Source organism: Eptatretus burgeri, chromosome 13 (assembly GCF_056783735.1).
Source record: "Eptatretus burgeri isolate ZD-2024b chromosome 13, Ebu_testis_v1, whole genome shotgun sequence".
In the NCBI taxonomy this organism is placed as follows: Eukaryota; Metazoa; Chordata; class Myxini; order Myxiniformes; family Myxinidae; genus Eptatretus; species Eptatretus burgeri.
In genome coordinates, this window is record NC_140973.1 from 2,227,253 (window position 1) to 2,254,488 (window position 27,236).

At 43.9% G+C, this 27,236-nt stretch overlaps 1 protein-coding gene across 2 annotated transcripts in view; it reads left to right on the forward strand.

Annotated features, from left to right (window-relative positions):
* Positions 1–27,236, forward strand: part of NOL8 (nucleolar protein 8) — a 54,013-nt gene that overhangs the window by 1,168 nt on the left and 25,609 nt on the right. For both annotated transcript variants that reach the window (XM_085850796.1, XM_085850797.1), the window contains exons 2-10: positions 3,255–3,418; positions 7,787–7,849; positions 8,095–8,173; positions 16,400–16,565; positions 22,845–23,021; positions 23,273–23,398; positions 23,513–23,647; positions 26,523–26,601; positions 26,711–26,828. In XM_085850796.1, the coding sequence (XP_085706922.1) occupies positions 3,259–3,418; positions 7,787–7,849; positions 8,095–8,173; positions 16,400–16,565; positions 22,845–23,021; positions 23,273–23,398; positions 23,513–23,647; positions 26,523–26,601; positions 26,711–26,828 (1,103 nt within the window). In that variant the 5' untranslated portion in view covers positions 3,255–3,258. The remainder of the gene's footprint in view (positions 1–3,254; positions 3,419–7,786; positions 7,850–8,094; positions 8,174–16,399; positions 16,566–22,844; positions 23,022–23,272; positions 23,399–23,512; positions 23,648–26,522; positions 26,602–26,710; positions 26,829–27,236) is intronic.

The following is a 27,236-nucleotide window of genomic DNA, read 5'->3' on the forward strand; positions in this document are numbered from 1 at the left end:
TTCGCCGCCAGCGCTGGGTCACTGTGAGCACACTGTTCGCCGCCAGCGCTGGGTCACTGTGAGCACGCTGTTCGCCGCCAGAGCTGGGTCACTGTGAGCACGCTGTTCGCCGCCAGAGCTGGGTCACTGTGAGCACGCTGTTCGCCGCCAGAGCTGGGTCACTGTGAGCACGCTGTTCGCCGCCAGAGCTGGGTCACTGTGAGCACGCTGTTCGCCGCCAGAGCTGGGTCACTGTGAGCACGCTGTTCGCCGCCAGAGCTGGGTCACTGTGAGCTCGCTGTGAGCTCGCTGTTCGCCGCCAGAGCTGGGTCACTGTGAGCTCGCTGTGAGCTCGCTGTTCGCCGCCAGAGCTGGGTCACTGTGAGCACGCTGTTCGCCGCCAGAGCTGGGTCACTGTGAGCACGCTGTTCGCCGCCAGAGCTGGGTCACTGTGAGCACACTGTTCGCCGCCAGAGCTGGGTCACTGTGAGCTCGCTGTGAGCTCGCTGTTCGCCGCCAGAGCTGGGTCACTGTGAGCTCGCTGTTCGCCGCCAGAGCTGGGTCACTGTGAGCACGCTGTTCGCCGCCAGAGCTGGGTCACTGTGAGCACGCTGTTCGCCGCCAGAGCTGGGTCACTGTGAGCACACTGTTCGCCGCCAGAGCTGGGTCACTGTGAGCTCGCTGTTCGCCGCCAGAGCTGGGTCACTGTGAGCTCGCTGTTCGCCGCCAGAGCTGGGTCACTGTGAGCACGCTGTTCGCCGCCAGAGCTGGGTCACTGTGAGCACGCTGTTCGCCGCCAGAGCTGGGTCACTGTGAGCACGCTGTTCGCCGCCAGAGCTGGGTCACTGTGAGCACGCTGTTCGCCGCCAGAGCTGGGTCACTGTGAGCACGCTGTTCGCCGCCAGAGCTGGGTCACTGTGAGCTCGCTGTGAGCTCGCTGTTCGCCACCAGAGCTGGATTACTGTGAGCTCGTTGTTCGCCGCCAGAGCTGGGTCACTGTGAGCTCGTTGTTCGCCGCCAGAGCTGGGTCACTGTGAGCTCGCTGTTCGCCGCCAGAGCTTGGTCACTGTGAGCACAGTGTTCGCCACCAGAGCTGGGTCACTGTGAGCACGCTGTTCGCCGCCAGAGCTTGGTCACTGTGAGCTCGCTGTTTGCCGCCAGAGCTGTGCCGCTGTGAGCACTCTGTTCGCCGCCAGAGCTGTGTCGCTGTGAGCTCGCTGTTCGCCGCCAGAGCTGTGTCACTGTGAGCTCGCTGTTCGCCGCCAGAGCTGGGTCACTGTGAGCTCGCTGTTCGCCGCCAGAGCTGTGCCGCTGTGAGCTCGCTGTTCGCCGCCAAAGCTCGGTCGCTGTGAGCACGCTGTTAGCCGCCAGAGCTTGGTCACTGTGAGCAGGCTTTTCGCCGCCAGAGCTTGGTCACTGTGAGCTCGCTGTTCGCCGTCAGAGCTGGGTCACTGTGAGCTCGCTGTTCGCCGTCAGAGCTGGGTCACTGTGAGCTCGCTGTTCGCCGTCAGAGCTGGGTCACTGTGAGCTCGCTGTTCGCCGTCAGAGCTGGGTCACTGTGAGCTCGCTGTTCGCCGTCAGAGCTTGGTCACTGTGAGCTCGCTGTTCGCCGTCAGAGCTGGGTCACTGTGAGCTCGCTGTTCGCCGCCGCAGCTTGGTCACTGTGAGCTCGCTGAGAGCTCGCTGTTCGCCGCCAGAGCTTGGTCACTGTGAGCTCGCTGTTCGCCACCAGAGCTGGGTCACTGTGAGCTCGCTGTGAGCTCGCCGTTCGCCACCAGAGCTGGGTCACTGTGAGCTCGCTGTTCGCCGCCAGAGCTGTGCCGCTGTGAGCACGCTGTTCGCCGACAGAGCTTGGTCACTGTGAGCTCGCTGTTCGCCGCCAAAGCTCGGTCGCTGTGAGCACGCTGTTCGCCGCCAGAGCTGGGTCACTGTGAGCTCGCTGTTCGCCGCCACAGCTTGGTCACTGTGAGCTCGCTGAGAGTTCGCTTTTCGCAGTCAGAGCTGGGTCACTGTGAGGTCGCTGAGAGCTCCCTGTTCGCCGCCAGAGCTGTGTCACTGTGAGCTCGCTGTTCGCCGCCAGAGCTGTGTCACTGTGAGCTCGCTGTCGCCGCCAGAGCTGGGTCACTGCGCTGTTCGCCGCCAGAGCTGGGTCACTGAGAGTTCGCTTTTCGCAGTCAGAGCTGGGTCACTGTGAGCTCGCTGAGAGCTCCCTGTTCACCGCCACAGCTTGGTCACTGTGAGCTTGCTGAGAGCTCCCTGTTCACTGCCACAGCTTGGTCACTGTGAGCTCGCTGAGAGTTCGCTTTTCGCAGTCAGAGCTGGGTCACTGTGAGCTCGCTGAGAGCTCCCTGTTCACCGCCACAGCTTGGTCACTGTGAGCTTGCTGAGAGCTCCCTGTTCACCGCCACAGCTGTGTCACTGTGAGCTTGCTGAGAGCTCCCTGTTCAGCGCCACAGCTTGGTCACTGTGAGCTCGCTGTTCGCCGTCAGAGCTGGGTCACTGTGAGCTCGCTGTTCGCCGTCAGAGATGGGTCACTGTGAGCATGCTGTTCGCCGCCACAGCTTGGTCACTGTGAGCTCGCTGAGAGTTCGCTGTTCGCAGTCAGAGCTGGGTCACTGTGAGCTCGCTGAGAGCTCCCTGTTCACCGCCACAGCTTGGTCACTGTGAGCTTGCTGAGAGCTCCCTGTTCACCGCCACAGCTGTGTCACTGTGAGCTTGCTGAGAGTTCGCTTTTCGCAGTCAGAGCTGTGTCACTGTGAGCTCGCTGAGAGCTCCCTGTTCGCCGCCAGAGCTGTGTCACTGTGAGCTCGCTGAGAGTTTGCTTTTCGCAGTCAGAGCTGTGTCACTGTGAGCTCGCTGAGAGCTCCCTGTTCGCCGCCAGAGCTGTGTCACTGTGAGCTCGCTGAGAGCTCGCTGTTCACCGCCACAGCTGTGTCACTGTGAGCTTGCTGAGAGTTCGCTTTTCGCAGTCAGAGCTGTGTCACTGTGAGCTCGCTGAGAGCTCGCTGTTCGCCGCCAGAGCTGTGTCACTGTGAGCTTTGCTGAGAGCTCGCTGTTCGCCGCCAGAGCTGTGTCACTGTGAGCTCGCTGTTCGCCGCCAGAGCTGGGTCACTGTGAGCACGCGAATTTTTTTTTTTCCCAAGGCCACGTTACTTTTGAAGAGTTTTGTTTTAAAATGCTGTCCTTGTTTGGATGAATGAGTTGTGTAATCTTCGGTGTTCGACCATTCTCTGTCGTTTCAAATTGTACGTCAATCTGCTTTCTGTCGGTTGAAGGTAAATGGAGGCTGCAGCCAAGTCACCGGATGGAGCGAGGTGTGATCACAGAATTTTTGTTGGAGGATTACACCATGATGCCACTGAGCTGGAGGTAGAGAAAAGGTTTCGACCATTCGGAGAAGTTGGCTGTATAACGTTGAAGACGAGGAGGGATGAGACAGGTAACTATTGAAGACTGAATTGTCCACGCATTTTCATTTTGTACAAAGTTTATGCAGTTTCTCTCAGCACGTAGTAATGGAGGGCAACACGATTAAGAGAGTGAGTGGATTGAGTGAGTTTATGAACGAATATGAGGCAAAAAGGGAAAGAAGCAGCAGCTTGCAAGTAGATGGAGAAAGGTACAGGGGTGTTAAATGATCCTGAGTAGGATGGAGGATGACCCGAGAACAGTGTGCACTGCCATATTGAAGGCTTGGAGGGAAGCCAGAGTGGGATTGAAAAGACTGAGGAACGAGATTCCATGGACAAGTGGAACAAATGATTGGTGCTGAGCATGCAGCCTGGATTTTTGGAATTTTTAAAAGGATGCTGTTGCTGGAATAGTGTGTGTTACTTGGATGGACTTTGGAGGAATGAAAAAGCAGGTGTCCCGAAGAGACCTAAGATGTCACATTGAAGATTTGCTGCAAGAACTTGCACCTTTTTCTCTCATTTGTGTATTAATCTTACGTCATCTATTACATGCACATAGGAGTGAGGTGGTGTCGTCGTGTCACTATAATGAGAACATTAAAACTGAAGAAAACTGGAACTGGAACGGCACCCAGAAGAGCACATATCTCCGCCAGGCTGAACAGTTTACGTGTTGTATCCCACTGATTGGCCGAATCTGGATTCGGATCTGAACCAAAATCAAATCGTTTTGTTCTTGTCACAGACAGACAGAATATCAAAATCGACGAACCAATATACTTTAAAAATCTTCGATTTTGCATGTAACAAACGGACAGAAAGCGGTGAAAACATAACCTCCATCACCTTCGGTGGCAGAGTTAACTAGCCATGTGCAGGATGCCATTGTCTGCATCATTTAAGCTGGAAAACATTTCACCTGCCTTTAATGCCGTCTACTCCTGTCGACATCCTCAGACTTGAAAGCTTTTTTTAGTCAGATTAACAGAGCACCATCTCCAAGTTGATGATCCCAGTGGTCCTTGGATTGCCTTTCTCCACACCTTTTTTTTTATTTTTTTTATTTTTTATTTTTGTATACCTTGGTCGAGGCTCGTATGAGAGCTAACACACAACTCACAGCAAGGAGGCATGAGACAAGAGGGGCGGGAGTGGAAGGGACAAAACAGTGGGGAACAGACACATTAGGTGAACTGTGGAAGGGGGAGGGATGGGGATGGGACGGGGAACATGGCGAAGAGAAGATGGACATTTCAGGGACTTTCAGGAAGGAAAGCAGGAGAAATGAAGGAAGTGGGCTTGGGTGGATTATCGGGGGTAGAAAAGATCGAGGATTTGGATGGGGGAAGATAAGAGGTGGTGGTGAACAGCTGTTTTGAAAGCCTGGAGGGAAGAATGGGAAAGAATAGAGTGAGGAAGTTTATTCCAAAGGCGGGAAAAAAGAGGAATGAAAGAGTGAAGATGAGCAGTGATTCGTGATTTTGGTAGTTTTACCAGAAGGAGGTTGTTGGCAGACCTTGAGCGCCCTGTGGAAATGTGGTGGGGACAAATCGCAGAGAGAGCAGGGGGGGGCAAGGCTGGAGAGGAGTCGGTAGAAGACAGAAAGACCACCGACCAACCTGCGGTGATTGAGTGAGAGGCCCAAAGACTCAGCTTCATTGCGGGAGATGCCGATGATCTTAAATGCCCTGGTTTCGACAGCGTGAAGCCGAGAAAGGTGGGAGGCAGGAGCACCAGCCCAGAGGGGAGAGCAGTACTCCATCACGCTACGGACAAAAGCTTTGTAAGTGGTCAGGAGCTCAAGAGGGCCGAGGAAGGACTTTGCACGATGGAGGATTCCCAGTCGGCGACTGGCTTTTGAGGCGAGGTTGGAAATGTGACTTTCCCAGGAAAGGTCATGGCAGATAGTGAGACCTAGAAGCTTGAAAGAAAAGACTTCTTCCAGAGGATTGTTGAGAAAGTGGATGGGGGGTTTTGTAAATGGTCCTTTCGAAGAGACATAGTGAGAGTGTGAGATTTGTCTGGATTGAAAGACATGTTCCACGTGTTGGACCAGTTTGTGATTTTATCCAGATCTGCAGTGAGCGAAGAAGCTGCTGCTTGCCGGTCTGAGGGATGACAGATGGTACGGCAGAGGGTGGAGTCGTCGGCAAAGAGAAATAGAGGATTTTCCAGAGAGTCCGAGAGATCATTGATGAAAACCAGAAAAAGAACAGGGCCCAGAACGCTACCTTGAGGAACTCCAGCCTGCACAGGAAGAGGGGATGAAAGAACTCCATTTAGGGCCACACGTTGACTGCGACAGGAGAGGAAGTCTGCGAGCCATGAGTGGAGATGGCCTTGGATACCATGGGAAGAGAGTTTGGTGAGTAGGGCAGGGTGCCAGACTGTGTCAAAAGAACGTGATATGTCCAGGGATACGGCTCGGATTTCCTGTCTGGCATTGAGGACCTCCATCCATTGATGGGAAAGCAGAAGCAGCATATCCAGGGTAGAGTGACCTGGTCTGAAACCAAATTGATGATTGGAAATCAAGCCATTGGAGAAGAGGAAGGATTTCATATCTGAGGCGATGATGGATTCCATCACCTTGCTGATGATTGGGAGAAGGCTGATTGGTCTGTAGTTACAGGGATCTGTTTTTGCACCTTTTTTATGCAGGGCAGTGATGTTAGCAGATTTCCAAGCAGATGGCAGATGACCCTGGGCAAATGAGAGGGTGAATAGAACAGAGAGAGGGTGAGCAAGAGCAGAAGAGCAGGCTTTGAGGACACGTGGGCTGATGCCGTCTGGACCGGTTGCAGAATCTGACTCGAGGTTTGAAAGCAAGCTCTCCACCTTGTCAGGAGAAAAGGATACAGAGTCCAGGGACAGTTGGGTGCGACTGGGTAAAGTGGGTAGAGATAGTGATGGGTTTAGGACACATTAGGTTTAGGTTTAGGACCTGACTATATGCGATGGTTTAGGTTTAGGACCTGACTATATGATGACTCTCCAACACTCGGTAGGTGTGTGAGGGGCATTCTTCCTGTTAGGTTGTTGGTGAGGGCAACAGGAGATATTTTGTGGTGAAGGTGATTCCAGTAAGTTTCTTGAAGGAGAGGTAATCTATATCATGAGACCATTATCTGCATAATTTTAGCTGGATGGTGCCATTGGTCTACATTGGTGTGATATTGATTTATCTCACTTAATGGAGATCCACATATTATACTGTTGTCAATATCTGAGCTACACTGATACAGTAATACCATTGATTAGCATTGTTTATGTTTAGGAAAATATTTTAATGCTGCAGAAGTCGCTGGAAGAGATATTGCTCCATTTGATGATGTACTTGCTGTTCCACATTGTCCAATCTCCAAAGTGTAGCTAATGCCACCGATCGACTGATATCGATCATCAATGATTTATTGCGTATTCCCTTGTGGCACTGCTTGTCTGTTGATGAGTTCTGCAAATTCAAATCGCAAGTTCCAGAAATAATGTTTGCATGCAGAATGTCTATTTAAATATAAGGATGCTGTCTGTCTGTCGTTTTCATTTCTTCTCACTCTCCCTATCTCCCTATTCCCCGGCTCCCTCTCTCACTGCTTCTCACGTCATCACCAAACTCTCTTTGCATTCTTACCAATGTCTTGCGATTCAGCTTTATGATGTCAAGATTTACTTTTACAACCCTTCCGTTTATTCTATTGAGCCCGGTCAAAAGTAGACTTTTTTTTTAACCTCTGTCTCCAAAGGTGGAAGGAGGTGATGTTTTCACCCCTGTTTGTCTGTTTGTGTGCAGGATATCTCAAAAAGTTGTGGACGGATTTGGATGAAATTTGGTGCTAGGCTTGGGTGTGTGACAAAAACGAATTGATTCGATTTTGGTGAAGATCCAGATCCGGCGACTAGAATTTTTCAAGTGATTCTTCACCATTGAGAGATTGGGCCAAAAATGATACATAGCACGATATTTGAAAAATGTATTGGGCTTGATATATTCTTGTGGATCAGGCATTGCGTGGTGGAGATACGTGCTCTACCCTGTGCCCTTCTCATTCTCACTGTGTTCGTCATGCTAAATGACGTAGCATTCTGGTGGTTGGCACTCCCAATGCAATTCCGTCATGGGATTGTTCATCAACGGCCCTCCTGTTCAATCAAATCGTATCGCCCATCCTTGATGGGTACATATGCTCATTGAACAATAAAATTAGTTCATTGATATTTGATTCTGCATAAGCTACCCATGTGTATGTTAACACTATTGCTTGGAGTCTTCATCAGCAGAAACTGAGAAAATGCAAAATATATAAAGAACTAAACAAGGTGAAAAAAGGTAAAAAAAATGCAGGTTCTCTTTTTGCCTCTCAAATAGTATTACGTTCATGCTTTATCCTCTGCAGGACACCCGACGAAGACCTTTGCCTATGTGGACCTTTGTGCAACGGAAGGACAACTGCACAAGTGTAAGAATTTATACAAATCGCAGTAGTGGTAAAATGGAGCTCAGTTTGGGTCACATAGCCCCTTTGTGATGCGTTCAATCCTCTCAGGAAACCTGACCTCGTATCAAGAATATATTTTAGGTTTTATTTACTTATTTTCTTTTGAAATTTCCATCACCTTTTCTTCCATTTTTAATAATAATGACCTTTCTCAAACCATAAAGATGAAAGTTAATGAAAATATATATTATTTATTATTTTCACAGGTGTCGGTGTGCTGAATCGTTCAGAGTGGAAGTCTAACTTGCTGCAGGTGGAGCTGGCTAAAGAGAGCTTTCTGCAGCGGTAAGTTTAGTAGATTCTTTGAAAAAAAAAAACTTGATTTTTCACTTCATAACAATTGTTATTTCTACTTCAATTTCCTTCTGCTTCTGGTTCTGGTTCTACCTCCCCCCCTCTTTTCTCCCAACTGAATCTACATCGACAATAACAAATGTCAGTGTGCGTGTGTCTCCTCCATAACTCCAAAACCATGAAATCCAGCGGTCCCAAGCTTTGCATGCATACTAAGCAACTCCTAAGTAGTGCAGGAATGACAACTTGGGGTTTGGGTTCATTTAAACACCCATTTTAAAGATAATTAACCACATTATTTAATTACCCTTTATCAAGGCATCATCCTTTTTACATTACTCTGCCTTACTGGGGTCTTACTTCGCCATTTTTTGGCCTGCTCAACAATGTCTTCACTTGGAACAGGCCACAATGGTTTCTTAAAGATAAAGGGCTCAAATTTATTCTTTCCACTTTCCTCAAGCATATCATCGAATACCTCGTCTTCATACATGAATCGCTGGACACATCACAATGCTTGTAAATGCCCAGAGATGCCAGTGTTCATGGTTTTATATCATTTCCACATATGCCATAACCTCGAGAATCTCTTAAACTAAGCTGAATTACACAATTTATACTGTGGAATTGACCTTAGCAGCAGTTCCGACTGCTAAAAAAAAATTGTTCATTCGTCCAATTTTCACATTGTTTGACACTCCAGGCGTCACCAGATAGTATTTAATATGATCCAGCCAGCCATTCCTTATCAACCCTTTTGTTGGAGCGCTTGCTTGAGTGCTTAATAGTGGTGGATGGGGTTGATTCCAAAGTACTCGATTCCATCCATGGAATCAAAAGGAATTGAGTGGTGAACGGGAATCAACGTTTGTTGCGAGTCATTCACACTTCATAGTAAGAAGTGTTTTTTTTGTTGTTTTTTTAGGAGGAAAATTTTTTTCGTACCTGTTGGGCACATTCCTGTTACACATAGCCTGGTAATTTGTTATCAGAAAAGGAACATGCTTCTGGGGTGTCCCGTTTGCAACATAGCAGCAAAAGCTTCCCTTCTGGGAAAGTCCCTTCGGGACTTGGTGACGTCTAACTTTCCAACAAATGTCTCCTATTCTTCCTCTGCTCCGATTGGTCCATCTGATTACATGCCTGTGAAGGTAAACATCTCTGTGTCTATTCTCAGAGAGGTGCCTCAATGCCAGTGAGCCTGGCATTTCACTCAAGCATATTAGCAGGGCTGCAAGCAGCCCTCTCTCTTCTGGACTGGTCTCTCATATCAACTGCTCCTGACGTGAACTCAGCATGGGAATTCTTCCACAGAAATCTGCTGTCTCTGTCTCTGTCTCTGTCTCTTTCTCTGTCTCTGTCTCTGTCTCTTGCAGATTAATCTCATCTTCAGTTATCTTGCCCTTCTTCCTGCCCATGGTACACTGAATCCTGTGGTGCGGCAGTGGCTCTGCAAAACTTGCCTTCTCTTCCTGAAAGGCAAATCTGACCGAAGGAAATCTTAGTGCATTCCAAAAAGTCCGCAACAAGTGTGTGTTCACGCTCACAAGAGCCAGAAAACAACATCTGTCCAACCTCAAGAATAAATTTTTAAACTTGTCTCCCTCCTCTAAAATCTGGTGGTGCCTTGCTAAGTCTGTCTCTGGAGTACGTTCCCCTTCTGTCCCTTCTCTCACTTCAAATTGCACCACAGCAGACTCCACTCGTGAGAAGGCCGAATGCCTCAATTCTGTGTCTGCTTCAAAATCTTGTCCTCAACCCCCTCAATCTCGGTACCCATACTTCCCTGTCATACCTAAATGGCTCTGGACTCTGTCTTTTGCACCTGAGAATGTGAAGAAGGTTCTTTCAACCCTTGACTCTGACACTGGACCAGACTGAACCAGCTCACGTGTCCTAAAATCCTGCTTTGCTGCTCTTGCACATCCTATCCCTCCCTGCCCTTTTCACCCTGTCATTTGCAGTAGGTCATCTTCCATCTGCTTGGAAATCGCCAACATCAATGCGTGACACAAAAAAGGTGCAAAAATGTATCCCCTTAATTACAGACCTATTGGCTTACTTGCAATCAGCAAAGTCATGCAAACCTTCCCTTTCTCCAACAACCTCATCTCAGGTCACCATTTTGGTTTCAGACCAGGTCACTCCACCTTGAACATGTTGCTTTAACTCGACCAACAAGTGATTGAAGCCGTCGATATCGGACATGCGATCAGGGCCGTCTCTCTGGACATATCTCGTGCTTTTGATACAGTCTGACCCCGCCTTGCGCTCCAAACTCTGACTCTGCCATCCAAAATTTATTGATTTGCTGATGACTCAATTATCTGCCGTGACATCCCTTATCCTTCAGACAGGCAGGCTGCAGCCCCTTCCCTCTCTTCATACCTTAAACAGGTCACAAGATTGTGAAACATTTGGAATATGTCTTTCAATCTTCACAAATCTCACACATTCACTGTCTCTCTCTGAAATCATTGTCTGGCCCACCCCCCTTCCCCTATCTCCTTTCTTAACAATCCTCTTGAGAAAGTAAGGTCAGTCGTTCAAACTCCAAGGTCTTACGATCAGCCATGATCTCTCTTGGACAAACCACATTTTTTACATTTGCCTCCAAAGCTAGACACTGACAGGGCATCTGTTGTACAAAGTCCTTCCTTGGTACACCTGGACACCTCTCCACCTCCAAGGCCTTCATCCACAGCTTAATGGAGTACTACTCTCCCCTCTGGGCTGGCTCCCCTGCCTCACATCTTGCTCAGCTTGATGCCATGGAAACCAAGGCCTTCAAGATCATTGGAATCTCCCGAGCTGAAGCTGAGTCTATGGCCTTATCACTTCACCATCGCAGACAGGTCGGTGGTCTCTGTCTTTTACCTCCTCCTCTCTGGTCTTGCTCTCTCCGCTTTTTTCGTGCTTTGACATCCCACCCCCAGGGTTCTGCAGGGCTCACACGGTCCACCATCATCTCTTTTCTCATAAAATGACCTAAATCCAGGATCGTTGCTCACTTCCACTCATTTGTTCCTCCTTTTCTCCTGTCTGTGGAATCAAGTTCCACATCCTCTTCAGTATTATTCTTCCCTCCAGGTCTAAAAGACGGCTATTCACCACCATCTCAGGTCATCCCCAATCCAAAATCATGATCTTTTCTACCTTCGTTAACCACACTCGTATACCTCCTAATTTTCCAATTTTTTTTTTTCTCCTTCGAGTTTCCTTCTCCATGTGTGGGTGTTTTGCATCCTGGTTTTGTCAATGACGCCCTGATCCATTCAGTGTGCTAGCTCCTCCAAGAGCCTCGAGTGCACAAAAAGAAAGAAAAAAAAAAGTACCCATCCTCAGTGATGGGAAAAGCAAGCAATTTTTTTATATATTTTATAATTTTTAACCCTAATTAAAAACAAAACAAAAAAACATGCCCATGTGCACACCCCTGGGGTCGCCTGAGTATGTATACAACATTTCAATTTTCTAGCTGTCATTGTCATGGATCTATGGTGCTGATGGACACACACACAGAGTATTTTATTAGTCCAGACAGATAAATGTCTGATAGATAATTGGAAAATTGAGCAATTTGCATTTGCACATGTGAAGTATAAATGAATGGAATTGGAATTGATTGCTTTCAGTTGCAAACATATGGATTGAATGAGAAGCCATGAAACTCGCACGTGAGTGGTGTGGTAAATATAGACATTTGTGTTTAGTGGTTTTTCAAAAGCGTCTTTTAGTTTTGTAAGAATAAGTATAACTAGAAAGCATCCAAAGATGCAAAGCCCGTCCGTTTCCGCTTTGTATTCGGACTTCTTCTTCCGGATGTTAAACATGATGAAAAGAGCTAAAACAAAAAATATTGATGATGTTAGGTGACCTTGACCTTTTGACCTCGAAAGCAAGAGGCTTCAGTGACCCAATATGCAGACCCTGCTCAAATTTCAAGTCGATCGAATGAAAATTGACTTTTATGTAACCTTGACCTTTGACTTTTTGATCTTAAAAAAAAAACAACAAAACAATCGGCTTTTAGTTTTTGATCAGTGAACCAATTCATTCACCCAATATGTAAATTCTTCAAATTTCAGGTCAATTGGATGAAAGTAATGATTTCATGCGATTTCGACCAAATTATGAATTTATATTCTCATAATAAAGTTTCATTGAAAATTTGATGACAAAAGCTCGAATGGTAAAAATGTTGCCGCCCGGATGAACACATGCACACACCTTCCAAAGAAGGGTGGAGAAGGGCAGCGAGGTGGTGAAGAAGGCGGAGTCAGCAACGATCTCCCGCTGCACAGGGTGTGGGCTAACGAGATATCTGCGATCGTCCATGACTCACCCTTTGCTCGTAATACAATGATGGCCATATTGTTTTTTCAGACCACGACCTTAACTTTCAACATTTAGGGATTTAGTATAAACTAGAAGGGCACTCGGTAAAACACATACCTCCGCCACGTAATGCCTGATCCACGAGACATGTCTGGCACAATACATTTTTGAGATATTGTTGCGGGCCGGGGGTCGCGTGAGAAGACCACGGGGGAGGGGGGGAGGGAGGGGGATTTATCTCGGGTTCCCAACAGACTCCCGGAATTGCAGGCCATCTCTCAGGGATAATTCCGTGACGCGGCGGGTTGCTAACCGACCGTGAACACCAATAACTCAACCGCGTGACCTCGGGTCCTCCGTCTAGTTAATCTGGTTACCTAAAAATAACCACGTGATCTAATTACCGGGGGACGCCCTCGGGACACCTTTGTCCGAACCGGATCAGATGCAGCCGAGCGACACTGCCAAGGACATACCTGCTAAAAGGAACGGATTGTTGGGAATAAAGTCCCGGGTAGGTTAGGATACGGACCATGCTGGATCAACGAAAGAAAAGACGAAAACGACCTGGGAACATTTCTACAAAGGATTTATTAACAGGCAGATGAGGAAAGGTATGTGGCGCAGTGAATTTCGCTTTTATTGTGGTGTGTAAGCAGAGATAGGAAGAAATGTGAGAGGTGTGGCAATAATACAAGCAACTTACAAAGGCAGACACAGAGCAGAGTTATCCCAATACAATTTTTGTACAATCTCAACTTAAGCGAGGACGGGCGCTAGTGTACACACACACACACACACACACGCACACACGCACACACGCACACACACACACACACACACACACACACACACACACACACACACACACACACACACACACACACACACACACACACACACACACACACACCGAGGAAGAGGAGTTAATGAAGAGAAAAAGGAGAGGAGATGAGGCTAACGGTCTCTCAATACCTTGCACGATTGCCTGACCATGCCACCCATACGGTCTGGGGGGGATGCTCTGCTGGGCGATACCTCCCTGACAGCTGGCACATCCTCTCTTGCTTCGTGGCACTTCGTGCAGCTCGCGTCGGTCCAGAGAATGAGACAGGACCGCCGGGCGTGAAGGGAGGGACTTGGGTGGAGTTTGATGCCAATGGGTGGAGAGAGGTGACGAGGTGGTGAATTTGTGAGTGAAGAATGGAGCAGGTGAATTGGTAATGAAGGATGGAGCCAGCAGGCAAATGGTTGAAGATTAATTCTAGGCCAGGATGAGCTGGGCCACTCAAGAACTTTCATGTTCTTGTTCTGAAACCATTTCAGTGTTGCTTTGGCTGTATGCTTGGGGTCATTGTCCTGTTGGAACATAAATCTTTGCCACAGTGTAAGGTCTTTCACACTCTGAAGTAGGTTCTCCTCAAGGATTTGCTTGGATTTGGCTCCATTCATTGTTCCCTCTCCTTACAAGTCTCCCAGTCACTGCCACTGAAAAGCATCCCCAAAGTATTGTGACGTCCACGGGACTTGAACAGTCCCGCCAACGTAGAATGAGCCCAAACGATGGAGGCGGTTTATTTATTTATCACCCAAACATGGCAGTTCTAATCGCTCTACCGCAAACGGGACGAGGAAGGTGGCACGAGTCACTTTTCACTGAGTTGATGATGTTTATTTGTTTTTACTATTAACCAGAAATAACAAGACTCAGCAAGAAAAGGGATCCGGGGCGATTCGACGGGATGGTGTGGGATCGGGCGTGGGGAAAAACAGACAATTCCAATGAATATACAGATCTCAAACCCTCTAAGGCACCAAGCACACACACACACACACACACACACACACACACACACACACACACACACACACACACACACACACACACACACACACACACACACACACACACACACACACACACACACACCGTAGCTACTTCTGGTGGTCAGGCTGGACCGTGGTCTGGACGCAACTGTCCCTGGATCAGCGTCGGACGAGCTGGCCTTGCTCTCGTCAGGGGGGCAGGAGAAACCGTGGTGCTGTCGACCTCCTGGTCTTGGCCCAAGTCCGCTCACAGCCACCAGGGAACCAGTTCTGGCGCCAAGTTGCGAGCAGGAGAGGGAGGCAGGTCCGCCCGCCGTTCGACCCCGTACTCCGAGTCAGCAGAACCCCAGAGCCAACCAAGGTGAGGCACGAGGCTCAGCAAGGCTCCAAGACACGATGAAGAACACTATCGAATCAGCACAACAACAAGCACGCTCTCCGCGCAACAGCCTCCACACCAAAAAAAACACGATCTTTTTGTCCCGATCTTCTTCCTCTTTCTTTTGTACCCCGAACAGAACCTTTTTATCCTCCTGTCCTTGTCACTTCCAATCGAGCCGTTTATTGGCCCACCGCCGTTGCCTTCTGCCAATCGTGATCACGGGGCGGAGCCATCCGCTGCACTCACCTGTGACGTCACGGCCAGCCTCCAGGGACTACTAAAGGGGGTTTACGCAGACACACTTACCCTATCCCGTGTCCCTATCTAATTACATGACAATTATCATTTCCCCCTTGAAGAAATGAACATTTACTAGACAACTTATCACCACTGAATTGCTACTTATTACATTGAGATCCTGGTAAACTCGAACAGCGTGGCATACGTAATTAAACATCCTAATTACCCTTTGAATGCATACCCCCCCCTCAAACGTAACAGCATTATGCTGCCACCACCATGCTTTGTGGTGGGGATGGTGTTAGATGGGTGATAAGTTGTGCTCAGTTTCTGCCAGACGTAGTGCTTTGCATTCAGGCCAAAGAGTTCAATTTTCATCTCATCAGACCACAGAATGTTTTGCCTCATGATCTCGGAGTCTTTCACATGTCTTTTTGCAAACTTCAGGTGTGCTGTCATGTGCCTTTTTCTCAGGAGTGGCTTCTGTCTGGCCACTCTCCCATTAAGCCTAGATTTGTGAAGTGCTGCAGAAACTGTTGTCCTTCTGGCAGGTTCTCCCATCTCAGCCAAGGAACTTTGTAGTTCTGTCAGAGTGGCCATTGGGTTATTGGTGACCTTCCTGACCAAGATCCTTCTTTCCTGGTTACTCAGTTTGGTCAGATGGACAGCTCTAGGAAGAGTCTGGGCAGTTCCATGTTCTTTCCATTTCCTCATGATGGAGTTCACTGTGCTCTTGAAATGTTCAACACTCCAGAAATTGTTTTGACCCTTCCCCAGATCTCTGCCTCCTCACAATTCTATCTTGGAGTTATACGGACAGTTCCTTGGACTTTTTCATGGAGTTTCTGCTCTGACATGCACTGTGAACTGTGGGACCTCATATAGAAAGGTGTTTGTCTTTATAAATCATATCTAATCAATTTAATTGGCCACAGGTGGACCCCAATCGAGTTGTGGAGACATCTCAAGGATGATCAAAGGAAATTGGATGCACCTGAGCTCAATTTGGAGTGTCATAGCAAAAGGGTTGAATATTTATTTACACAAGACATTTCAGCTTTTCATTTTTAATTAACTTGAAAATTTTCTAAAAACATGTTTTTACATCGTCATTATGGGGAATTTTGTGTCGATCGGTGACAAAAAATTTAAATTCAATCCATTTTAAATTCAAGCTGAAACAACAAAATGTGACAAAAGTTGAGGCGTGTGAATACTATCTGAAGGAAATGTACACATAAAGTTGTCTTACTCAAAAGTTAAATAAATTCTTATTTCAAAAACTGAAAATTCCCCAATTCTGATTGTGAGCAAATTTTGACTCCCCATCCTCTCTCCATCTTTTTACATACAGTACATGTTCTGTATTCCTGCTTAAAGTAATTTTTTATTCCCCATTTTACTGATTTTTTTTTCTTCCTGTGACTCAGGCTTGCTCGAGAGCGTGCAAATGGTGATCAGAGTTCAAAATTTAAGTCGGCATTGAGTGAATCGAGCAAAGGATCGTCTCAAGTTTTGAAATCTCCTCAAGTAGCTGAAACTCCAGCCTTCCACAGGAAGGAAATCGTACTGGGTACAGATGTGTCGAATACCAAGGTATTGTTTGGATATATGTATGTAATATGTCTGTTTTTATGTTGTTTATAGGTGTAATATATATATATATGTATTTGTGTATATATATATATATATATATATATATATGTATGTGTGTGTATTTGTGTGTATATATATATATATATATATATATATATATATATTATATATATCTATGTCAGTGTATTTTCATATATATATAAATATATATATATATATATATATATATATATATATATATATATATATATATATAGATATAGATCTTCTTCGTCTTCTTCTTTCGGCTGCTCCCGTTCGGGGTCGCCACAGCGGATCATCCGTATGATCCGCATAGCGATTTGGCACATGTTTTACGCCGGATGCCCTTCCTGACGCAACCCTGGTCGCCTCTTACGATGCAGGGATATGGTACACCTATTTTAACCGGGGTATACACCCCGGGGGGGGGGATATATATATATATATATATATATATATATATATATATATATATATATATATATATATATATATATATATATATATATATATATATATATATATATATATATATGTTGCTCTGGGTGAGTCAGTGAGTGAATGTGAAGGCCTAGGACATTATTGTACACTACTGTCGATTTTATTATCACTGTACACTTAGGCTACACTAAATTTAGAATTTTTTTTTTCTTTTGTTCAATAATACATTAACCTTAGCTAACTGTAACTTTTTTACTTTATAAACATTGTAATGTTTATTTTTTTTGGAAGTTTTTGACTTTTGTAATAACCCTAACCCAAAAACACAAACACATTGTACAGCTGTACAAATATATATATATATATATATATATATATATATATATATATATATATATATATATATATATATATATATATATATATATATTTTTTTACTTTTTAAACTTTTTTGTTAAAAACTAAGACACAAACACACACATTAGCCTCGGCCTATACACAGTCAGGATCATCAATATCACTGTCTTCCACCTCCACATCTTGTCCCACTGTCCCACATCCAAGATAGATGGAAGACTCGTTAGTTTTACCTTTATGCTGTTCATGACGGCCATGTGTGTTGTCAGCGGCTGCTTGCAATCTTCTCTCGCATCGATTATAAAAAGGTGAATAAAAAGCGTTTGGATTTACAAATGAAGAAACGAGCAACTGTCAATTGTGTGATATATTTTCGGAACAGTGCGAATGTTTCAACAACATAAAAAGCTTAACCAAAAATTAATTCGTGTTTTATTTTTGACTGGAACAACGATTTATTCGTGGAATTCTTTAATGCAAAGATAATTTACTTGCTAGAAGGTAAACGTGCAAAAATCCGGTCAAATAGGGTGAAAATAGGGATGTTTTAGGATGTTGGGTCAACATTGGGTCAGTTTGAATCCCTACTTAGCGTGACCCCGCAACGATCGCGATGACATTTTATGGACCTCAACTATCGCGTTATAACGGGGCCACACTGTAGTTGTTTATTATCATTATCAAGTATTATGTACTGTACATACAGTAATTGTATGTGCTATACTGTACTTTTATATTACTGGCAGCGCTACGGCGGCTACATCATCACAAGGCGATAGGAATTTTTCAGCTCCATTATAATGTTATGGGACCACCGTCGTATATGCGGTCCGTCGTTGACTGAAACGTCGTAATGGGGCGCATGTATATGAGGCGCCGCGAGGAGGAGTGATTTAAGGGACACATCGGCCATTTTGGAGTCAATGCCATATAGCACTATTTTAACCCTTACCCTATCATCCGAGCCTATCATCATCATATCATTAAAAAATGTCGCTTACATCACTCCTCCTCGCGGGGCCTCATATATATATATATATATACATATACATATATATATATATATATATATATATATATATATATATATATATATATATATGTATATATATGTTGTGACCACGGGTACCGAGACACTAGCTTGTCACTCGAGGATTAATCCCCGGTTGTCCTCGGTAGAGCCGGAACTGGGTCCATCGTTCACAATTAATGTTGTGGTACGGTGGGTTGTTTTAGAACCACGAACGCCACCCAGTCAACCATGATTTCCAGTGTCCATCGTCTTATTATTCCGTTTAACTAGAGGTCACGTGGTTACATGAGCGGGGAGCGCGCCTTCGGTAAAGCACCAATGTTATCTGATTAGATTTTAATTTGGGCGGTCGAGCGTTTTAACCGCTGGTGTGTGCCGACGATTTTTTGGTCAAATCTGTGGTAATTACCTCCCATTCTATCTCGGTTCGAACAATGCAAGACCAATAGAAGGAAAGGACAAACACGGACAGGTTGGAAATCGACAAATAATTTATTAATAATACAATAAAGGCTTGTAGCACGGTATTGTGTACACTGTTTTCCTAAATGAGGAGAAAGCTTAGAAATTGAACCCAGTTTTAATATGATAAACAATGTTAATGTTATATAATGCCAAAGTGTCTGTGCTTTCAGAAAATGTATACTTTGCTATGGGTCCTATGGATATAGTTGCTTACAAAGCATGTTTTTTTGTCCAAACACAGGCTATTTTTTCCATTTTTATGGCTCATTTTTTAGAAATGGGTTACATGTATGATTGTATATGTTGTCCAAAATGGTTGAAACTGCATTTTTTGTTTGATATATATCATTATACATAAGAATAGAACAATTCCTCAAAACAGTACATTTCTTATGACCTTCTGCATATCTTGGCACCTTCAAATGTGTAAAATTTCAGATTTTGCAAAATTTCCCCGTCATAGTGAAGCTTACAAAATCTTATTCCAGAAATTTGAAATGCATCTGATCGAACATCTTAAATAGCAATTTACTTCTGCATAAAGTGATTATATAAAATGGCAAGTTTCAACATGGATCATTACTACATACCAGTTTTTAGGTTCATTTCCATGATTGGGTCAAAAATGTTAGGAAGTACGTAACAAATTGCATTTACCAAGCTGCTACAAAATTACTGGTAGCTATAAGCTTGATTTTATAACCATAGAATAAGTTTACCAAGATGGCCCTATGATATAAAAATCAATACCAAAGGCCAGTTTGTGTTCAGTATACAGAACATCAAAGGTCGTTAGGAAGTACGTAACGTTTTAAAGAAATCTGCACTTTTAATCCTAAGATGTTAGTTTGGTTCATCACAGCATGTATTTCTATGGTTAAGTTTATGTGCATATATATTTATGACCTGAATGAACACTGATCAATTTGTTAATTTCATATGACCTTGACCTCTTTGCTCAAGGTCAAATATCAGGTAAACCAAATATTCTCCATATATGTGGTTTCCAATTCGTGTATAATACATATCTAAGCCATCAGACCAATTTTAGAATGATATGAGGAGTTCCTTGATACAGATAATTGATAACCAACTTTGACCCTGTCAGAGCAATAGAAAGAGGAAGAATTAGGCTCTGCCCAAATAGATCCTGAATCCCCTTGATGTTGGCTAACAAATGATATGCAAAACTTAATCATACAATGACTTTCATTTTTTCGTCCCCCATGTCCTAAATGTGTACATAATACCTTGCTACAAGCCTAAATAAATAAAAGAACCTTTTATTTGCTGAGGTAAAGAAAAAATTGATTTCAAAGCAAAATCAACCAAAATGCTAGGAAGGAGACAAAGAAGAGATGCTTATCTGGGGGGGGGGGGGTGTTAACTTCCTTACAGCTAAACACAGACATGGGTACCCAACAGATCATTCGGGGGGGAGGGGGGGAAGAATCATCTCGCTCACCAGAGTAGTCGTCTGTGAAGTGAAAACGTCCTGAAATGTGTGCGTGCATGTTGTGTCCGTCACCAGCACCCAGCCTTGCCGTGCACCCTCTCGCGAACAGCCTTGAACGCCAATCAAGGAAAAATAAGGGCGGGCTTCAGAGCTCGCGAAAGAAATGCTGCTGTAAACGTGTCTGTCGTAAAGAAAAACGCTTCCCATAAGAGAGGGGATCTATTCTTTACCCTTCTCAACGCATCTCATTTAAAATCCCATTGGACATGGGGTGGGGCTAATCTGAACATGCATTTAAGGAAATAGCTGTCTGAGGACCTGGATGTGTGGATGCAGTCATCAGACCAGATTCTGAAATCCGTTACAATATATATACTTTTTTTTTCTTCTTCTCCTCCTTCTCCTCCTTCTCCTCCTTCTCCTCCTTCTCCTCCTCCTCCTCCTCCTCCTTCTCCTCCTTCTCCTCCTCCTTCTCCTCCTTCTCCTCCTTCTTCTTCTTCTCCTCCTTCTCCTCCTCCTTCTCCTCCTTCTCCTCCTTCTCCTCCTTCTCCTCCTTCTTCTTCTTCTCCTTCTTCCCGTTAGGGGTCGCCACAGCGGATTATCCGCATAGTGATTTGGCACATGTTTTATGCCGGATGCCCTTCCTGACGCAACCCTGATCGCCTCTTACGACACACAGGGATATGGTACACCTATTTTAACCGGGGTATACACCGGCCCAGTACACTGGTACTCACTTTACTGACCTCGGAAGGATGACAGGCTGAGTCAACCCTCTGGTGTATTAATTCAGTAGCCCAACGGGGCTTGAACTCAGGACCTTTTGGATCCCAAGCCGCTGCCCTAACCACTGCGCCAACACCAGGTGTGTGTGTGTGTGTGTGTGTGTGTGTGTGTGTGTGTGTGTGTGTGTGTATGTATGTGTATATATATATATATATATATATATATATATATATATATATATATATATATATATATATATATATATGTATCCGTGGCAATGCTCACCATAACAGTCAGGAGGTGCGTCTGATTTTATATTATATTAGACTACCCGTGAATTATATTGGGTTCCCGTTGTGACAGCGGTTGATTAAAAAAAAAATCATTTCAAAAAATACATAAGATAGCTCCAGCGAACTATACCACTGAGGTTGTTTGCCTTGATCAAATAATCCTGAAGAGTACTTGACTGAATCGGAAATTGATTTTTTAATAATTTTTTTCGTTGCCCGATTTGAACGAAACTTGATATTGCACGTCAATGTGAAAAAAAAAAACAGAGAAAAGAAAGTCGAAGAAATTATTGTGTGTAATCTTCGAAACACAATTTTGTTTATTAATGAACACTGAAGTATCAGATCAAAATGGCGATGTTTATGTTATGCTTAAAAATAAATCGTTATTTGTCTCTACGAAATGTTTGAGATTTTAAAATAAATCATTTGAAGAAAACAAATAAAAAGATAGCTCCAGCGAACTATACCGCTGAGGTTGTTTGCATTGATCAAATTTTCCCGAAGAGTACTTGACTGATTCGGGAATTGATTTTTTTAATTTTTTTTGTTGCCCGATTTGAATGAAACTTGATACTACACACCACAGGCGAATGGTGAGTAATGTGGTCCTAAAATTTTTGCGCCATCGTGTACCGTTTTGGCTGTATTTCAGGAACATACAAGATGAGAGTTTTAGTAATACACTAGATGACCTGTGACCCCGTTGGGTTCCCGTTGTGACAGCAGTTGATGAAAAAAATCATTTCAATAAAAAAAAAGATAGCTCCAGCGAACTATACCGCGGAGTTTGTTTGCATTGATCAAATTCTCCCGAAGAGTACTTGACTGAATCGGGAATTGATTTTAAAATATTTTTTTTGTTGCCTGATTTGAACGAAACTTGATATTGCACACCACAGGAGAATGGTGAGTAAGGTGGCCCTAAAATTTTTGCACTATCGTGTACCATTTTGGCTGTATTTCAGGAGAATACATGCATACAAGATGAGAGTTTTCGTAATATATCGATATTAAGTTCTGAATCAAAAACAAAAGTTCTGTCATATTAACAGTAAAATAAAGAATTGTGGAGATCAAATACTTTTGTGAATTTCAACTTATTTTTTGAGAAAATTGTGAGTTATTTGAAAAAAGTGCAAGGGTGCCAATATTTTTGGCCACGATTGTATAAGGACTATTATGTGAAATTGTAAGGTTGAGTAATAAGGACTATTATGTGAAATGACAATGTTTAGTAAAAAGGATTATTATGTAAAATTATATGGTTTAGTTTCTCGGATTATGATGTATTATTAATTAAGTTAAGGAAGGAGGAAGTGAAATAGCCACCACTTCTGAGAGTGGTGATGGTGATTGTAAGGATGATGGTGTTGCAAGCATTGAAATTGTGCAAAGGAGGCAAAAAGCAAGATGTGCCTCCATTTTCTGGAGCATCAGTGCTGCTTTGTCAAATTGGTGGTGCTTTGACTTGCCAACAATTGCAGCGTCGTTTTGATTCAACGGGTGAGCAAGTGACATCTTCAACCCAAATTTCTGTGGATCCAAAGTGGCGCCAGAATGCAGTGGATGAAGGTAACAGACGCCGTTTGGAAGCATTGGAGGAGCATCAAAGAAAGGCAGAAGCACGGAAGAAGCTTGTGCATACGGCCTTACATTTCAAGGTGCGTTTCCGTTCACGTATGAAGAGTAACGTTGGGGTGTACTCGGTTAGCAATGTCTGACAAATTGGAGATGGACATCAGACTATCTCTGGTGTCCATCTCCAATTAATATGTCGAGACTATATTGTAACAACAGCTTCACAGCTTTCTGCGGTCATCAGCAATTATGTTGTCATTGAAGTAAGTTAAATTTGGAGATCACTGAGATAATAAATAAACTATTGCCTTGTTTTTGATTGTTTTTGTGTCAGGGTCGAATGACTCGGCACGATCCTTCTCATATCATCTTTGACTCCTCTTTTGAGGTTGATGGTGACTCACAAGATGGTTCTGTACAGTTGGAGACGTCAGGGAAAGAGAGCAGAAAGGTTGCTGAGGTGATTGCATATTGTAAACTGAATTATCCTTGTCTTGCTTGGTTTCCCATTGTCAAACTAATATAAATAAATAACTGGAGACCCTTAAATCTGGATGTTTGACATATGCTGCAGGCTGGAAAACTGTTTGACAGTGAAGATGATGATGATCAGCTTTTTATGGGTGAAGACAATAATATACGATCGGGTGGAGATTATTTAAACTGCTTCCAGGTTAAGCCACAGTTTGAAGGAAAGAAGGGTCAGAAGGTGAGGTATTTATTCTTGTTATTATCATTTATTATTATTATTTTTATTTTTTAAATTTTATTTCGCACATTCTCCCAATGTCACTCGTTTCTAGTTAATGCCTTTCTCTGCTCGTCGTGTGTGTGTGTGTGTGTGTGTGTGTGTGTGTGTGTGTGTGTGTGTGTGTGTGTGTGTGTGTGTGTGTGTGTGTGTGTGTGTGTGTGTGTGTGTGTGTGTGTGTGTGTGTGTCGCTCTCTCATCGCAACTTCTTCCTTGTGAAATAATAAAGAGTGAAATAATGTGAAGTATAGACCCAACAAATGCTCAGATTTCAGATATTTTCATAAACTTGGATGGTATTCCTCACAGTGACCCATTTACTGATATGAAGAGCCCATTGTTTCTCTCTGATGCTAATGATTGAATAGCCATGATACAGTAAACTCATGTGAAGGCAAGCACCCAGTCAGACTAATGTTAATAAAGAATGACACTTTTATACACCACTGTAGATAGGAAGTAGGCATCTATGGCATCTGTTATGCAACTGAGATGTGGTGTTTGTGTGTCACAGTAGAATTCATCCATTCTTCAAAGATTATAAATGAACATAAAGATGTGATAGTCTAAGTAACAATCCTCCCCTTTCTTAGACGACATGTTGTTGTTCTTCCGTATTCCAGTTTCCATTTGATCCTTCTCTACCGTTTGCTTTCATCGGGTTCTTGGTCTATCCACTCACCTTCTACTTTGGTATATCCGTCTCACTTGTCTTTCCTCATCCATTACTTCAGTATGTCCAAACTATTTTTGTCTCGATTTGTGTATTCTTGCCCTCACTGGAATGAAATATTTTTCTGTTGTAATATTATTTGTTGTTGAATCATTCATATTTTATTTCCATATGTTTATCAACAAGTGCATTTCAAAGGAATTTTTCTCCTCTCCTCCCCCACCCCCCCTCCCAACCCCTCTGTTTTTTTCAAAGGTCCACGTGTATGATCCATCCACGTTTTAAAAATTTGTTTGTTTATTTATTTTTTGATCAGACTATTGCATTTTAATATCTTTTTTTTTTTTGTGGGACATTTGTTCTTCTTGTGCATAAGCTAACATTGTTTCACTTCTTTTTTTTTTTTGGTATACAACATCAAGACTCATGGAGGATCTGGAACATAGTATGGATCAGGATGAAACCGAACAAGAGGAACAGTATTGAGAGGGGGGGGGACACACCAACAACAGGGTTGAGGGACAAAATAGAGGGAGACTTGGACAAAAATGGGTGTGGGGAGGAATAAGAAAGGACACGTCGGGTGGACAAGATTGATACAACAGGAAAAACGAAATTTGTAAGGAGGTGGGCTTGGGGTTGGGGGGTTAACACAAGTAGAAAAGATCATGGTTTTGGATTGGGGAAGATCTGAGATAGTGGTGAACAGCTGTCTTGAAGACCTGGATGGAAGGATGAGGTTTGAGAAAATGTGAGAAAAAAAACATGAACAAATGAGTAGAGGTGAGCAGTGATTCTGGATTTGGGAAGTTTCATCAGAAGGGGGTTACTGGCAGATCATGTGTGCCCTGCAGGAACCTGAGGGGGAACAAAGCATAGAACGGTGCAAGTCCTGAGGGGAAGCGGTACAAGACAGACCACCAAACCTGTCTGTGATGTGAAAGAGAGAGGGCCATCGATTCAGCTTCATCGCAGAAGATTCCAATGATCTTGAAGGCCTTGGTTTGCATGGCATTGAGCTGAGCAAGGTCTAAGGCAGGGGTGCAAGTTCAGACGGGAGAGCAGTGCTTCGTCAAGCTGAGGATGAAGGCCTTAAATGTTGTCAAAAGTTCAGATTCACAAAGGAAAGACCTTGCATGATGAAATATTCCCAGTTAGCAGTTGGTTTGGGAGGCCATTTTGAAAATATGGTCTGCCCAAGAAAAATCATGGCTGATGGTGAAGCTCAAAAGTTTGAGTGACCACTTTCAGGTGGTTAGTTTCGGAAGTAGATGAGAAGGTTTGCAAGATGGACCTTTCAGAGAGATCGGGTTAGTGTGTGAGATTTGTCGGGGATACATGTCATATATGCTTATGAGCCTTTGCATGAATAGTTTGTCCTAAGTAGAGAGGTGGAGTTGTTGCTCTGTCCTTGACATGTTGGGTCATTGCATGAATGTCCTCTCTTGCACGTTTGAAGCTGTGGTATCTTAGCAGTTGAACAATGGTTAATGCTGCTTGCTTCTTTGCACCATTGCGTGACATTGTTTTGTCCTTCCAGGATCATCCAAACCAGAGACTGTGATACCAACTGTGCTTGACCGTTGTTATCGAAGGAGCTAGAAAAATCTGACAACATCAAACGGGTCTCTGCCAACAATTTTGGCAGCTTTCCACGTGTTTATCAAATACAAGGAGCACGTCTCTTCCATCTCAATGAGCCTGCAAGTCATGCAAATGAGCAAGGAGCCTATTCAATCCCCTCGCCTACAACAAGTTTTGACAAGTTCAATTGCATTGTCATGCTGCTAAGCTGGTGGAACCTCTCAGTTATCAGCCAGAGTGATGTATCCAGATCCACAGTCTGAGCGCTTCGACTCTGCCGGGCACTGAAGTCTATCTTGTTTAATTAATGGCATAAGATATATTATATAGGGACCAGACCGATTCATCGACACCACACTGATAAAGAAAAGTGCAAAATGTCTTCTTATTTTTTTATTTTATTTTATTTTAGCTTTACAGTTTTTCTGTAATTGTTTTTTTTTTTTCTTTCTCGGAGAGGGAGCAAGGGTGAAGATAGTTCTTGGATTAAAAACATACACAGCATAAACCACACAACACCCCTTGACTAAACAATGTGTTGATAATCGATTTATCTGTTGTTCATTTTCTTTTCCTCAGCTGTTGGAGTTGCAGGCCCGTTTAGCCTCAGACCCAAGATTTCGCCTCGACTCGAGGTTTTTGGAAGATGAAGGAAAAGGTCCGATCTCGACTACATCCTGCTTGTGTAGTAAAGGCAAAAAGTTTTAGGTATTTTTTTTTTTGTCGACACAGGTCTTTAGTCGCTTTGCTTGACTCGTGGTTTTCAGATGATGAAGACGAAGAGGAAAATGTTGGAATGCTGGTGGGAACTGATCAAGTCGAATCTTCAAAATTAGTGCAACAGCTCCCTCCTTCAGTGTGTGCAGCATCAAAGAGAGTCTTCAGGTGAGGTATTTAATCTTAATTTGGTTTCTCAGTTGACCTCATATTAATCCAAACGACTGAGTAATCGTTTTATAAAAACTTCTCACCCATAACTTACTGTGAAGGTGTTTATCAATACAAAGTTGTCCTTTAGTTGTCGTCATATATTCTATGGTCATTATTTGGTGGGCTTTCACTACCTTGTGAACAGCAAAGGGTACCTATTGCAAGGTGTTTCCAATGAAGTCATGACCAAGATGATAGGTACCATATGTCCCACAGCAGAGTGAACTATTGATTTATTAAATAAACCAGATATAATTCAATGGAGAACAGGATATATTTATTTATATATATATATATATATATATATATATATATATATATATATATATATATATATATATATATATATATATTTGGGTGATG